Source organism: Zonotrichia leucophrys, chromosome 12, assembly GCF_028769735.1.
Source record: "Zonotrichia leucophrys gambelii isolate GWCS_2022_RI chromosome 12, RI_Zleu_2.0, whole genome shotgun sequence".
In the NCBI taxonomy this organism is placed as follows: domain Eukaryota; kingdom Metazoa; phylum Chordata; class Aves; order Passeriformes; family Passerellidae; genus Zonotrichia; species Zonotrichia leucophrys.
The window spans coordinates 15,100,341-15,112,771 of record NC_088182.1 but is presented as its reverse complement, the minus strand read 5'-3'; the positions used below and the strand labels follow the sequence as shown (position 1 = coordinate 15,112,771).

The window sequence follows — 12,431 nt, the reverse complement described above, 5'->3', positions numbered from 1 at the left end:
TAAATAGATTCAGAGAGCTTGATGTCACTTCATCAAAGGTCAGTTTATCAGTTGCTGAATCTTTTGTTTGCTAATCAAAGGAAAACGATTTAAAAATGCAAAACAATGTGATGCTGCAGTTTAGGATAAACAGTGGAGAATAACTGCCAGTTTCTCTGGTGGCAGAAGTTTGAGGGAGGGAAAATTTACTGGAAAATGTATCTGTAATTGCTGTGTAGGAACTGTTTCTGCTACCAAAAAATTGGGATTGTCTTTGTCTTTGCTGCTCTCACTGGTGTGGTACCACGAAGCAGCAGACTAGCCAGGAGGGAATGTTTCCTTTCTGATACATGACCATCTTTATTTACTGCAGCTTGACAATTTGCAAGCACGGGTGTGAAGTATGGAAAATGTTTTGACAACGGGGAATAACTAATGGTGCCATTGCAAACGTGACACAGAAAGTACCTCAAATCCCCGTCATTCAAAACTTTTTCCCCTCCTTTTTTTACAGCACATAAACTGTTACCTACTGCGAGATTCTTTCCTGGGGCATTTGCAGGGTGTGATTTCAATGTTTGTTTTCTCATTTCTCAGTGGTAATTAACGGCAAGTACTGCTGCCCAAAGATCTACTTCAACCACCGGTGCTTCTCGGGGCCTTACCTGAACAAAGGCAGGATTGCAGAGCTGCCCCAGTCCGTGGGACCTGGGAACTGTGTGCTGGTGCTGAAGGAGGTGACCTGATGGACATCTTTTATTTTATATTTAGTTTCTTTTGAGTTTGACTCCAGAAGGAGCTGCTCAAGCACTGCATAGAGAGGCCTACAAATAGCAGAATATCTTAAACACAGAGTATCTGTCTAATTACAGATGGGTAATTCAGAAATTTAAGCTGATCATAAGTAAGGAGTGTCTTTTTGCATATAATAAAGTATAAATCATGAATGATTTTATGAATGGCTGATAAGAGTAAAAGCCTCTCATTTATCTAAGTAACACTCAGCCTTCTACTGCTGAATTTTATTTTCTGTTAAAACAGTATAACCTGTAATTACCACAATCAAAGGAGTTAGTATCTTTTTATAGCTGTAATAAATGTTTCCATTTTAATTAACAGAAATTAGCTGGAGATAATCCCAAAATTCCTTTACAGTTTGCACTGTTGATGGTAAAACAGAGGAAATACAGATTTTCTTAGTCAAATTGGCAAACTACGTTCAGTAAGTGGGAAATGAAAAGAGTTATCTGTGCTTTATAAGTTGGATACAATTTGCATAGATCAGGTGAAATTACAGTTTGGCTTCTTAATGTAACTGAGGGAGGAGGAGGCCATTCTTTAATGCCAGAGAGCTTCTTCTCCAGAATGTTTTTCACAGCAAATTTACAGATACTTTAATGTAATTATTTTTCTGAAATTTCAAAAAAGATCATGAGGTGGTTATTATCTGAGAGGCTGGAAATTTCCCAAGACTGGAATATAACTGGATATGCACACTTGAGCTGTCATGAAATGATTACTTTATATATAAGAATTGGCTTAACATACCTGGAATTTTACCTTCCCTACCAAGTATCTTAATGGGGAGAGAGCTTTAAGACTTTCTGGCAGACATGCTGTAAAACAAGAGTCTGGTTGTCAAGAATCAAGCAGACTATTGAAAAAGGGCCAATTTTGCATGCAGAAAAGTACCCTATCCTTTCTGCCTATTTCAGTATTTTATTGAAAGAACTGCAAAAGAGCAAATGTGAAATTCTGTGGCAGCTTCATTTAATCTTGAAGGTTTATTCTGCTTCATTGCCTGAAAGCAGAAAGTGTGCACAAATCCTGCTGATGTGGGGGTGCTGAGTAGTGCTGAAAGTTCAGCCAGTATGTTCAATTGTATTCATTTCAGCTGTGAGTCTTGCTCATTGTAGGGATCCTAGAGTTTGGTGCTTGATTATATTTAATACTTTTCTTTGATTTCTGGACTGCTGCCTAAGTAGCAATAAAACTGCAAATTTGTAATGTCAAGGTTGTTATGCACCCAGTTGGGAATGATCTGGAATAAGCATACAGTGAACATAAAAAGTACAATTAGAGTGCACATTTTGTACTATCCCCCACTAACTTCAGGTTATTCACAACTTCAAGTTACTTTACAATACTCAAGAAATTATCATTTTATGAAAATAGAGACCTTATCATGGTTCATGGAAGCAAAACAGATGAGAGTTTAGGATTCTGCACTATGGTTTTGTTGTTAGCAGGCAGCAAAATCCTGCAGCGTTTTTTGGCACAACTTCCCATGACACACAATCTTTAAGATAATCGCTCAGATTTAGCCAAGGTTACGCAAGTTTGGGAGTTCTCAGCCCCAGGCATTAATTTAGTGATGTGTAATTCAAGGGCAATGACTTGGAAATTGCTGGATACACTCGTGACTGTGCATTCGAATTCTGAGGGCTGGGAAGGCCCAAAGTGTCGGCTGCTCTCAGTGCTCGTTTTGGCACTGTCAGGAGGTGTCTGTAATCCTGCTGTGAATGAGTGCTTTGATGCTAGATAATTTGGATGAATAGGAGTAATTTCCTATTCTGCCCTGGCACTTTAAAACAGATTTATTGTACAAATAACTTACACATGTTTCCTGCTCTTCCCTCCCGTGCTGTAGGTTCTCACTTTATTGATCAACGCTGCCTACAAACCCAGCCGTGTCCTGAGAGAGCTGCAGCTGGATGAAGAGGCTGCCTGGCATGGCCATGGAGAGACCCTAAAAGCCAAGTAAATTCCTGTCCTGTTCCCTGGCTCCTCAGGCCCAGTAGCTGTTCTCTGCAGGCTGTGCTTTAGCTTAGGTTTCAGGGAAGGAAAAATAGCTTAGAGCACATAAGGATGCCAGCAGCCATTAAGTGTTGAATTCTTTATAAATTTCTTTAAGAGTTCTGGTGCAGTGCATGTGAATTTAATGCTCCATAATATGGCAGTGTACTCTGCTGCAGGCTTGTGAGCAGCTAGAGACTGGTGTGGCACTGGTACAACATTGTACTGACAGACCTCTGGGTGATTGTTTTAAGATTTAAGATAATTTAATTCACCTGAAGATAATTATCAGTGTTTTAAAGCAAAAACATGTACTTCTTGGGAAGCTTCTCAGGCATTTCCACACAAATTTCTTAGTGGAGAAAGATTCTTCAGAAATAAAGTTAGAAGCTTTGAAATGGCCTGACATGGATGGCTTTCTACAGCAGTCTGCCCTAAAGCACTCCCAGTTTTCCTGCTGAGCTTTTTGGGTTGAAGCTTCTTTGCAAGATTACTTTTACAGCTAGGAAAAGAGCAGTGAACATATTTGCATATATTTGATAAGTCCAGATACTCCTTTATAGTCTAGGGATGGTTTTGTAATTAGGTCACTGTGTTTGCATATTAGAGATTAGATTTTCCCAATGTGCCGCTGCACACTTTCCTACATAATTTTGAACATGTCAGTAATTCTTTTGTTGGATCAGTTTCATGTACAAAAAGACATCTTTCCATATATTGGAGGACTGCTCTGAATTGGGCAATAGGAAGATGACAAAGGTTGCTGTAAATAGAGGGTATAGCTGAGGAATAAAGAAAAAAATATTTATTTAGTGTCGCTGAAGTTGCAGTTTGCTTTCTTTTGCCACAGTAGTGACTCTAGGGGTATCTGGACTATGATGATGCAGTTGGTTTTTACAAGGTATTACCGAGGTACTTGCAGGCCTGAAACATCTCTGGTAGATATCAGCACATGCTTGTAGCTGTGCTGGGAGGATAAAGCAGAAATGCTGAGCAGCTCTGGTAGATATTGCACAGTGCAGCTCTTTCAGTGTATAGCAAGGTTGGTGAACAAAAAAGAATCATTTCTTCATTTAAATCAAACAGGAGCAGTATGTAGAGTCATGCAAGTGACTGCCCCAGGGAATTGTTCAGCAGTTAGACAAAAGCTGATTGGAAATGTGGCAGTGGTCCCCTTGTCTCCAAAGGATGAGCACAGAAAGGCCCACCAAAAGCTGTGCTGTTACCTGAGTGAGCTCAGTGGGTACTCTGAGCCTTGAGGAGCCAGCTGTCCATGCCACAGTGGGCATTTCTGCAGTCCCATAAAAGCAAAGAGAGAGCAAACCATCTGTGAACAAAGAAAACAAAATATCTGAACTCTGGGGCAGTCCCCTCAGATGGTGTTTTGTAGCTGTTGATGGGGCAGTGTTGCTGTGTTTGGTGCTGCAGCCACCTCTGTGATGGATTTTCTTTATTTGGGGATCTGACAGAAGAGCCATGAGCTCCTGCTTCCTGGACTTAGCAGTCCATAAAGTTCATCATTCCTCGTATTTTTTCTCAGTTTGATCTCAGTGCTTTTGTACACCTTTCAAGGAAGTCCTTTTATCCTGGTCATTAGAAGATTCCTAATTGTGCCTGTATTTTCACTGCCAGGTACAAAGGCAAGAGCTACCGTGCCACCGTGGAGGTTGTGAGGACGGCAGATCGGGTGGCAGATTTCTGCAGGAAAACCTGCATCAAGCTGGAATGTTGCCCAAACCTCTTTGGCCCTCAGATGGTGCTGGATAAGTGTTCAGAGAACTGCTCTGTCCTGACAAAGACAAAATACAGTGAGTAGATCCCTGATCCACACCAAGGTGGAGTTTGGAGTGTTGTATTTTAGTTTCTTTTGGCTTTACACCAGAAGGAGCAGCTCAAGCACTGCATAGAGAGGCCTACAAAATATTTGTGTTCCAGTGTGTAGGGGAGAAAAAATTAATTCTGAATTGAGTGGTAGAACCATGGCTTAACTTCTGTTGTGTGCTTAAAACTTTATCTTTTTAAAACAGCTTTTGGGACAAGAACTGACTAATGTTGTAATTTAAGTAGCATTATAATTACTTTTATTGATTTGTTGTGGGGAAAAAATGCAACACCTTCAAGCTATTTTCTTAGTTTTTTAGGTTTTTGTAGGCTGGCTTTAACCATTTGACACTGTGAGAACAAGCAGTGCATTAAGGCTATGTTTAAAAACTACAAATCATCATAAAAAGCACCATTAAATTGGACCAAATATTTGATAAGTTTTGTATAAAACAGGATCATTTGGAGGCTTCCCAGAGATGGAGGAAGTAAATCTTTGCAGGGCAAACAAAATTGATCAGTAACTCTTGTTCCTTAAATCAAATTGAAGTGGAAAATACAGACATAGTGATTTTGAAGATTTGCAGAACTGGGGTTCCTATTGGGAAATGTCCTATTTTCCAGTCCTGATGAGGGGCAATCATAACTAGTGACCCTGCAGGTGCATTTCAGCAGTGTGCTCCTTCCCTCTGTCCTGGCAGCACACTATTATGGCAAGAGGAAAAACAAGCGGATAGGTCGGCCCCCAGGCGGCCACAGCAACCTGGAAGTAGCCATGAAGAAACCAAATAAAAGACGGAAGAGACGAAAACATTTCTTTGTTCATAAGAAAAAACGTTCTTCCACATCTGTGGATAACACTCCAGCTGGATCTCCCCAGGTAGGACAGTGCTCATGCATCTGGGATGTGATCTTTGACTGCTTCATTTGAAACAGCAAACCTTGTAACTTCAGGGTTACAGCTGCCTTTTTTCTTTTCTCCTAACTCTTCAGGGCAGTGGGGCAGAAGAGGAGGATGACCAGGATGAGGTGGATGAAGAGTCTCTGACTGAGGACAGCACCTCAGAGCACCAAGATGAGCTGCTTGAAGAATCAGAGGTGTCAGAGAAGAAATCCCTGTCATCCTCTCCCACCCAGAGTGAACTGTCTCATTCCCTGGCTCAGGACCGAGACAAGCGGAAGAGGAAGCTCAGGACCTTCTCCTTTTCTGATGATGAAAACAAACCTCCTTCACCAAAGGTAACTTGGAATGTGGATTTCTGCCTTGGCTTGCTCCCTGCTGAGCAAGGACCAAAATCCTGGAGGTATTAACCACAATGTGTGTTCTGTGAAGGGCGTTGTGAAAACTCTACAGAATAATTAAAATCCATGATGTTTGTTATGGTTGAGTCATAGGACTGTAATAAAGACTAAGCATATGTAATATTTTGGGAATTCTTTTGGCTTGTCTAGGACATAAAGATGGAAGTTGCTGAAAAGCTGCAGCTGGACAGTAACCCTCTGGAATGGAGTGTGGCTGATGTGGTACGATTCCTCAAATCCACTGACTGTGCTCCCCTGGCAAGGATTTTCCTTGATCAGGTATCATTTTCTGGCTGCTGAATGTTGAATCTGTCACTTGGCTTCTTATCCCCTAAGGAGTCAGAAAAAGAACTTTTTTTTAATAGGTTTCTGAGGAAATAAACAACTTGGGCAATCTGTGGCAGTTTGAGAGAGGAGAGTTCAGGGAATGACCAGAATTTTTCAGGTTTCTCACTACTAGGGGGAGGAGATTTTGGTCTGCAGAGCATCTGAATCCCAAAACTACAAATCATGCCTACAACAAAGCACCATGACAAAAGTCAACATTTTATTTGCATCTTGGTTAAAATTTGCCATAAAACCAGTGTCTATTAAAACTGTACTATTAGAACTAATGGTTGGGGTGGTTTGTAGTGGTGGATGTTGCAGAAAGACTTCACCTTCTGGAACCTCTGTTTCTACAGAAAGATGCTGTGGTTGGTTAAAATTACTTTCTGCATGAAATTCCCTTGGTTTCTTCTGTTGGGTTGTAATTTTTACAGTAGAATCTCCCGAGAGTCTGTGCCTTGGTGGATTTGAGCTGGCATTTTAAGAAAGGAGTTAATTTGTTGTGTGTGAGAGAGATTTTTAAGCTGCCTGGGGGAACATGAAAGAAGCATCTAATTCACAAACGGTCACAAATCTGAAATTACAGCGAGTCAAAGCTGAAGGAGCAGGGAGAATAACAACAGAGTCACTCTGGAATTTTTGTCTTGTGACAGGAAATTGATGGCCAGGCACTGCTGCTGCTGACCCTGCCCACTGTTCAGGAGTGCATGGACTTGAAGCTTGGACCAGCTATTAAACTCTGCCATCACATTGAGAGGGTCAAACTTGCCTTCTACCAGCAGTTTGCAAACTGAGGAGCAGCCAAGTTGAAGTGGACCTTTGAAGCACAACTACAAAACCATGCTCCTTCTTCTCTAGCAAGTAAAGCCAAATGAACTTAAACTGAGGCCTTGGTGACCTAAAAGTGTGTGTCAGCCTCACTTTTTTCTATTTCAACAGAAGGAAGACAACATCTGGAGCAAAATGCCAATGCAAACACAGGGGCTACTCTACCAGCTGCCAGCTTGGGAACACAATAGTCTCTTGCTCTATGGTTCCCTTTTTTTAATGTATTTTTTAATGATGACAGAAAAGTCTCCTCTTGTGGGAAATGACATTTCAATAGTTCTGTTGGCACGGAACTTTAAAAGGAGAAACGGATCCTGTTTACGTTCGCATGTAGGCTGCCAGAAATAACCTTTCTGTTCCTGATGTTTCACAGAATCCCCTGCCCTCCCTGTGGATGAACACTTGCTTTACCACAGCACTGACTTTGGAATGTGTTCTTTGCACATTCGTGTGTTAATGTTGAGATTTTTAATGAATTTGTTCATTGTTAGGACAACAATGTGGCCACAGGGTTCTGAATGTACAGTATAGCAAGAGTGTGGTTCCTTTTGAAGTTTTTGTTTGTTTATTTTGGTTTGTTTCACTGTTGTTGGTTTTGCTTTTGTTTTTACTACCTCTGTAGCCTGAACAGTAGAAGTGATGAACTAAAAAGGGAGGGAACTGCTGTTTCTGGACATGTGGTCCGTGGCTGCACAGCAGTCTGGCTTCTGTGGGCATGTCCAGAGTGCAAACCAATGTCAGCTTCTGTTCCAAAGCTTTAGCTGAAACTTCTGTAGGCATAACCTGGATGTTTCCTTTTTTCAGATGTAAGAAAACTGAATTATTTTGCACTTCTCTTACAGGCAGGCTGTAGGACATAAGGAAGGAAAGAGAAAGTGCCTCTGCATTTTCTATATTTGGGTTGTCAAATTTTTATTTTTTTCTTTATTGTATGAAGTTATTTCCTTTTTCTTCTAGCAAACAATTGGGCCATGTAGATAGAGCCTGTCAGCAGACTTTTGCTTTGCTACCTGAACATCTATTTAGAGAATACACTAAGGAAACTGCAATCAGTAGAGGACTGCAACATAGCTCTGCCAGTGTTTGCATTCTGCAAACTCTTATGAGCTTGACTTTGTATTTTTAACTATCTACAGATGCTCAGGATCAGACTTGATGAAAATTTGGTGAGTTGGAATGGGATTTGTGTGCTTTTATTACAGAAAAGGAAAAGGACCAGTGGGGCATCTTCGTTCCATCAGTAGACTCACAGTAGGATGAACTGCTGATTTTAATTTTCTGTGGTAATAAAACCCAATCAGCCACTTGCTGTAGGCCAATGCTTTGCATTTGGAGTAACAGGGCTTATGTTACTTTCCATTAAAGGTGTGGGGAAACTCACATCAGGCTCAAGATCTGCATCACATCAGTGCTGAGTTTCAGCTGGCTTGCATTCATTCACTCTGCCTGTTCTCAGAGTGTTTGCAGGAGCACAGGCAGGAGCTGGATGTGTGCAGCTCTGCTCCTTTATGTCCTGTTCAAATCTATCTCTGCAGGAAGCTCCTGGCCCATGAATGCATGTGAGTTGGGAAGGTGCTTGCTGCAGGAATGGCTTTAGGAAGGTGCTTGCTGCAGGAAGGGCTTTAGGAAGGATGCAGTTATTGGGTTCTGATGAAGAGGGATGACTCTGCTCAAATGGAATGATTGGAGTGTCCCTTAGGCCCAGTGTGACTGGCCATTCCAAAGCTGTGAGCTGCAGGATTCAGCAGGATGTGCTCTGTGGGCTCAGAGCTGAGTGCCACAGCCTGTGACTTCACCTGCCCCCTTGGTGCTGAGGGGGAGCTGCCTCCAGTGAAAAGCAGAGCTCAGTAACTGGGGCTGGTTGCTTTTGCCCCTTACAGTAACTGCCTAGTCAAGGCAGAACTATTCACACAATTATTAAAATCAGATTTTTTTTTTCATTCCAGAATCAAAATGTCAGATTATTTATAAGCTGAATATTGCTGAGGGAGGGCAGTGTGTAGCTAGGACAATTTTTCTCCCATATTGTAAGCAGAGTGTGAAGACACAATTAAATTGAAATCAAAGTGTCCCTTTTTCCTCCTTACACCAGATATGTGGCCAATAAATGGATGATTTGGCTCTTCATATTGTGCTTAGATCATTTGCCTGTACTCCAGTCCCTTAGGACAAACTCATTCATAAGCCATTAGGCTTGAAAAAATTTCTAAGGAAACACTGCTGGTTTGCTGTCAGCATCTTGTCTTGAGAAATTTGACCAGCAGAGAACTTCTGGGCTGCAAGATGATGCTTTTGGGTCAGTGCAGTAGAATTCCCAGAGTTCTGTTGTCCTGGTGCCCAGCAGGATTGCCCTGCATAGCCAGGAGAAGTTGCTTCCACCTTTCCCCATGGACAGATAGATGTCTTTTTAAGTAGCTGTCAGGAGAGAACAGAGCTGAGCATGTCATTTAGTGGACCTGTTAACATGGTGCCTGGGGTTTTAAATACAAATGTCATACTCCTTTTCTCAGTAAATAAAGCAGTCAGCAGTTTCAGCCCTTAGTGGGATACTCACTGGTCACCTTTGGCATGTTTTATAGGCTGGATTTTTCTGCCTTGTTTTGGGAGGCACTGACAGTCTGGTCCCAATGGGATCTATTTGTGTTGAGATTTTCAAAAGGGATGTTTTCATTATTTGTGAAATGTTTTTATGCTGCACACGGGTACTGTACACTCTGTTTCCTGGAAAAAAATGCACTCTGTTTTATTGCTGGATTTAAAAGGGATAATTGGGGCTTTATCTTGATGGATGGTGTTTCTGACTCTGTTTCAAGTTCTTGACTCTGTTTCAAGTTCCTCTTTCTCTGTGCGTGGCAGATGACACAACTGCACTTACTTGTTCATCTTACTCCAGTATGACTTGAAATGAGCTCACGTGCTGCTTTAGTCACTCTTTATTCAAAACTGGATTTTGTGTAGCTGGTGGCTGAATCTTGGATTTGGGTGACAGCAATGTTTCACCATCAGAAATCACTGAGCCTGCAGTCATTTAGGGTTCAGGGGTTTGTGCTGTCCTCTAGCACATAATTCACCATACAGTACAACAAAGCTGGAGTCCAGGAGAGAGGCACTGATGTCTTAACAAATGTCTCCAGTACAAGAAAATGAACTCTCCACTGAGCCTTGTGTACTGTTAATGTGGCTGGTAACAGGAGTTTACCCTTGGCTTGACCCACTGAGGTTTGTGTTCTTGCTTGTCATGTTTTCATATGCATTGTGCAGTCCTGGGTTTGCACATTGTAGCTTTAGAAACCTGGTGGTGCCGCTTTGGCTGGGCTAAGCTTAGCCTTGTTAGGCAGGAGGATTTTGCTGGGTCACTGTTGTGTGCTTTCTGCACCAACTCAAGGATTCTGTAACAGAGAAGTATTTGACCTCCAAAAATGCCATGGGGGTTTCATGTGGTAGAATTATTCCCAAAGCACAAGCAGCTTGCAGCCCATCCTAAACTGAAAGCAGTCCTTCCAGGAGAGGAGAGGTACAGCACTGATCTTGGTGAATGAAGTTACTTTTTTCCTATCTCTAAACATTTCTGAAAGTTCCTCTTCGAGGAATTAAATAAAAGGCAGATTAATTTCTGTTGAATACACCTCGCTGCAAATTTCTGTATTGTATAGAACCCCAGGAGTGTTTGCAGTCTCTCCTGAGGTTAATGGAAACAGTACATACAGAGTTTGGGAGTGGTTTTAAAGATTACATTCTCTGTCACAACTTTTAGCAGTATTTTGTTGTTGTTTTAGGATTTGCTAGTGTTTGTTCTTTATTCCAGTGATGCTTTAAAGGAGGGAAGGAGTATTTAGCTGCTAGGTCCACAGAAGTGTAAATAAACTTACAGGCAATTGGACTGAGCACTCCATTCTTCTGTATGAAGTACAAGCCTTGGTACTTTGTTGGCAGAAAGCCCAGTGGCTTGTGAGATTTTTGAATGTAATGGAATAGGCTTCAAAACTATCGAGCTCGCGTTGGAGACTGGATGGATACCTTTGGACCAAATCTGTTGTTACTAAATGAAGTAGCCTTACCAGAAAGCCAAAAATATGATCCTGTACAAAGCTACTCCTTAACCAGTCCTGTCACAAAGTGTCAGCCTGGTTACTGCCTACTGTGAGCTCAGAGTACCTAAAAGTAACTAAGCACAAAGACATAGGCTGGGTCATTTGACCTCAGATGTAGGATGAAGGCTCCCTTACAGGGGACTGTGTGCTGACCCCTTGTTTCAGAGTGCTGCTGCCCTTCCCCAAACTTGCATGCAGCCTTTGGGTGAAGGATTGGGAACACCAGAGACAAGAAGCCTCTTTTATTGTTGTAAAACCAAAATACCAATCTGTATCAAACACAGCAAAAATGAGTTAAGGTTAGTGACACTTTGTCTCCCTGGTCATTTTGGTGGTATCTGTTCTGAAATGCACCAGACATGCAAGTGGACTTTGGATGAGAAGACGAAGTTGCTCAGTCCAGGTGCCCAGGCAGCAGTGTTTGGCCCAGCTTTAAACCATGGAAGTGAGCAGATCTGTGCTGACAGAGCTCCAGGGCTGTGGGACTGAGTGACTTAGCACAAACAATGGCACCCCTGGCCTGGCACAGACCAGGGGGAGCAGCCCTGGGGCTCGGGGTCAGCACTGAGCTCTGGGCACAAAGGAATTCTCACCCACTCTGAAAGTTGTTGAGCACCAGTTTCCAAGAAACCTCATGGCAAAACAAACAAAAAAAATCTGGAGGTGTCATGTTTCTCCTCTCCTTTTTAATTCCTTTTTTTATTATTATTTCTGTTTAAAATAAATTTTAAATAATCTCTATAGACAATCAGAGGTCTTCTAGGAATCTCTACCCAAAAGGGTGCCAGCTCCACACCTGTGGGCCTCTTTCTTATACTAACTCATTGGAACTGATGCACTTTTCCTGTATTTTGCCTTTTTTAATTAGCTGCTTGTTCTTAAACAAAGATTTAAATGCATATTGTGTTGTGTCCCTTCTGCTTGTTTTATCTTTCTTTATCTTTTAAAAGAAAAAAATATATATGCAGTGAGACTGAAGTACTACATGGAAGAGAAACATGCACAAGAAAATATGCCTATTAAGTCCCACCATTGTTTGAGCAGGTGTAACAATTTAATCAGAGGATTTTTTTAAAAAATATTTTGGATGGATATTTTACTTGTTTTGTCTGTAAATAGTGTACAAAAGTTTGTGTTATATGACAGTTTTAAGTGGTTGTAAGAAAATTAAAAAAGATACTTAAACTGTTACTGATGGCTTTGGTATTAATATCATAAATACTGCTGCTGACCATGAGCAATTTTTCATCTTGGAAAACTGGAAAGTTGTCTGGAATGTTCCATTGC

The 12,431-nt window shown here is 41.5% G+C and overlaps 1 protein-coding gene across 1 annotated transcript in view; it reads left to right on the top strand.

The window, feature by feature from the left end:
• The window catches only part of SFMBT1 (Scm like with four mbt domains 1), a 71,550-nt gene extending 59,303 nt beyond the window's left edge, over nucleotides 1-12,247 (top strand). The window contains exons 15-21 of the mRNA XM_064724001.1: nucleotides 577-716; nucleotides 2,630-2,739; nucleotides 4,408-4,583; nucleotides 5,298-5,476; nucleotides 5,590-5,835; nucleotides 6,049-6,177; nucleotides 6,879-12,247. Coding sequence (XP_064580071.1) covers nucleotides 577-716; nucleotides 2,630-2,739; nucleotides 4,408-4,583; nucleotides 5,298-5,476; nucleotides 5,590-5,835; nucleotides 6,049-6,177; nucleotides 6,879-7,019 — 1,121 coding nt within the window. The 3' untranslated portion in view covers nucleotides 7,020-12,247. The remainder of the gene's footprint in view (nucleotides 1-576; nucleotides 717-2,629; nucleotides 2,740-4,407; nucleotides 4,584-5,297; nucleotides 5,477-5,589; nucleotides 5,836-6,048; nucleotides 6,178-6,878) is intronic.
• The last annotated feature ends 184 nt before the right edge of the window (nucleotides 12,248-12,431 follow it).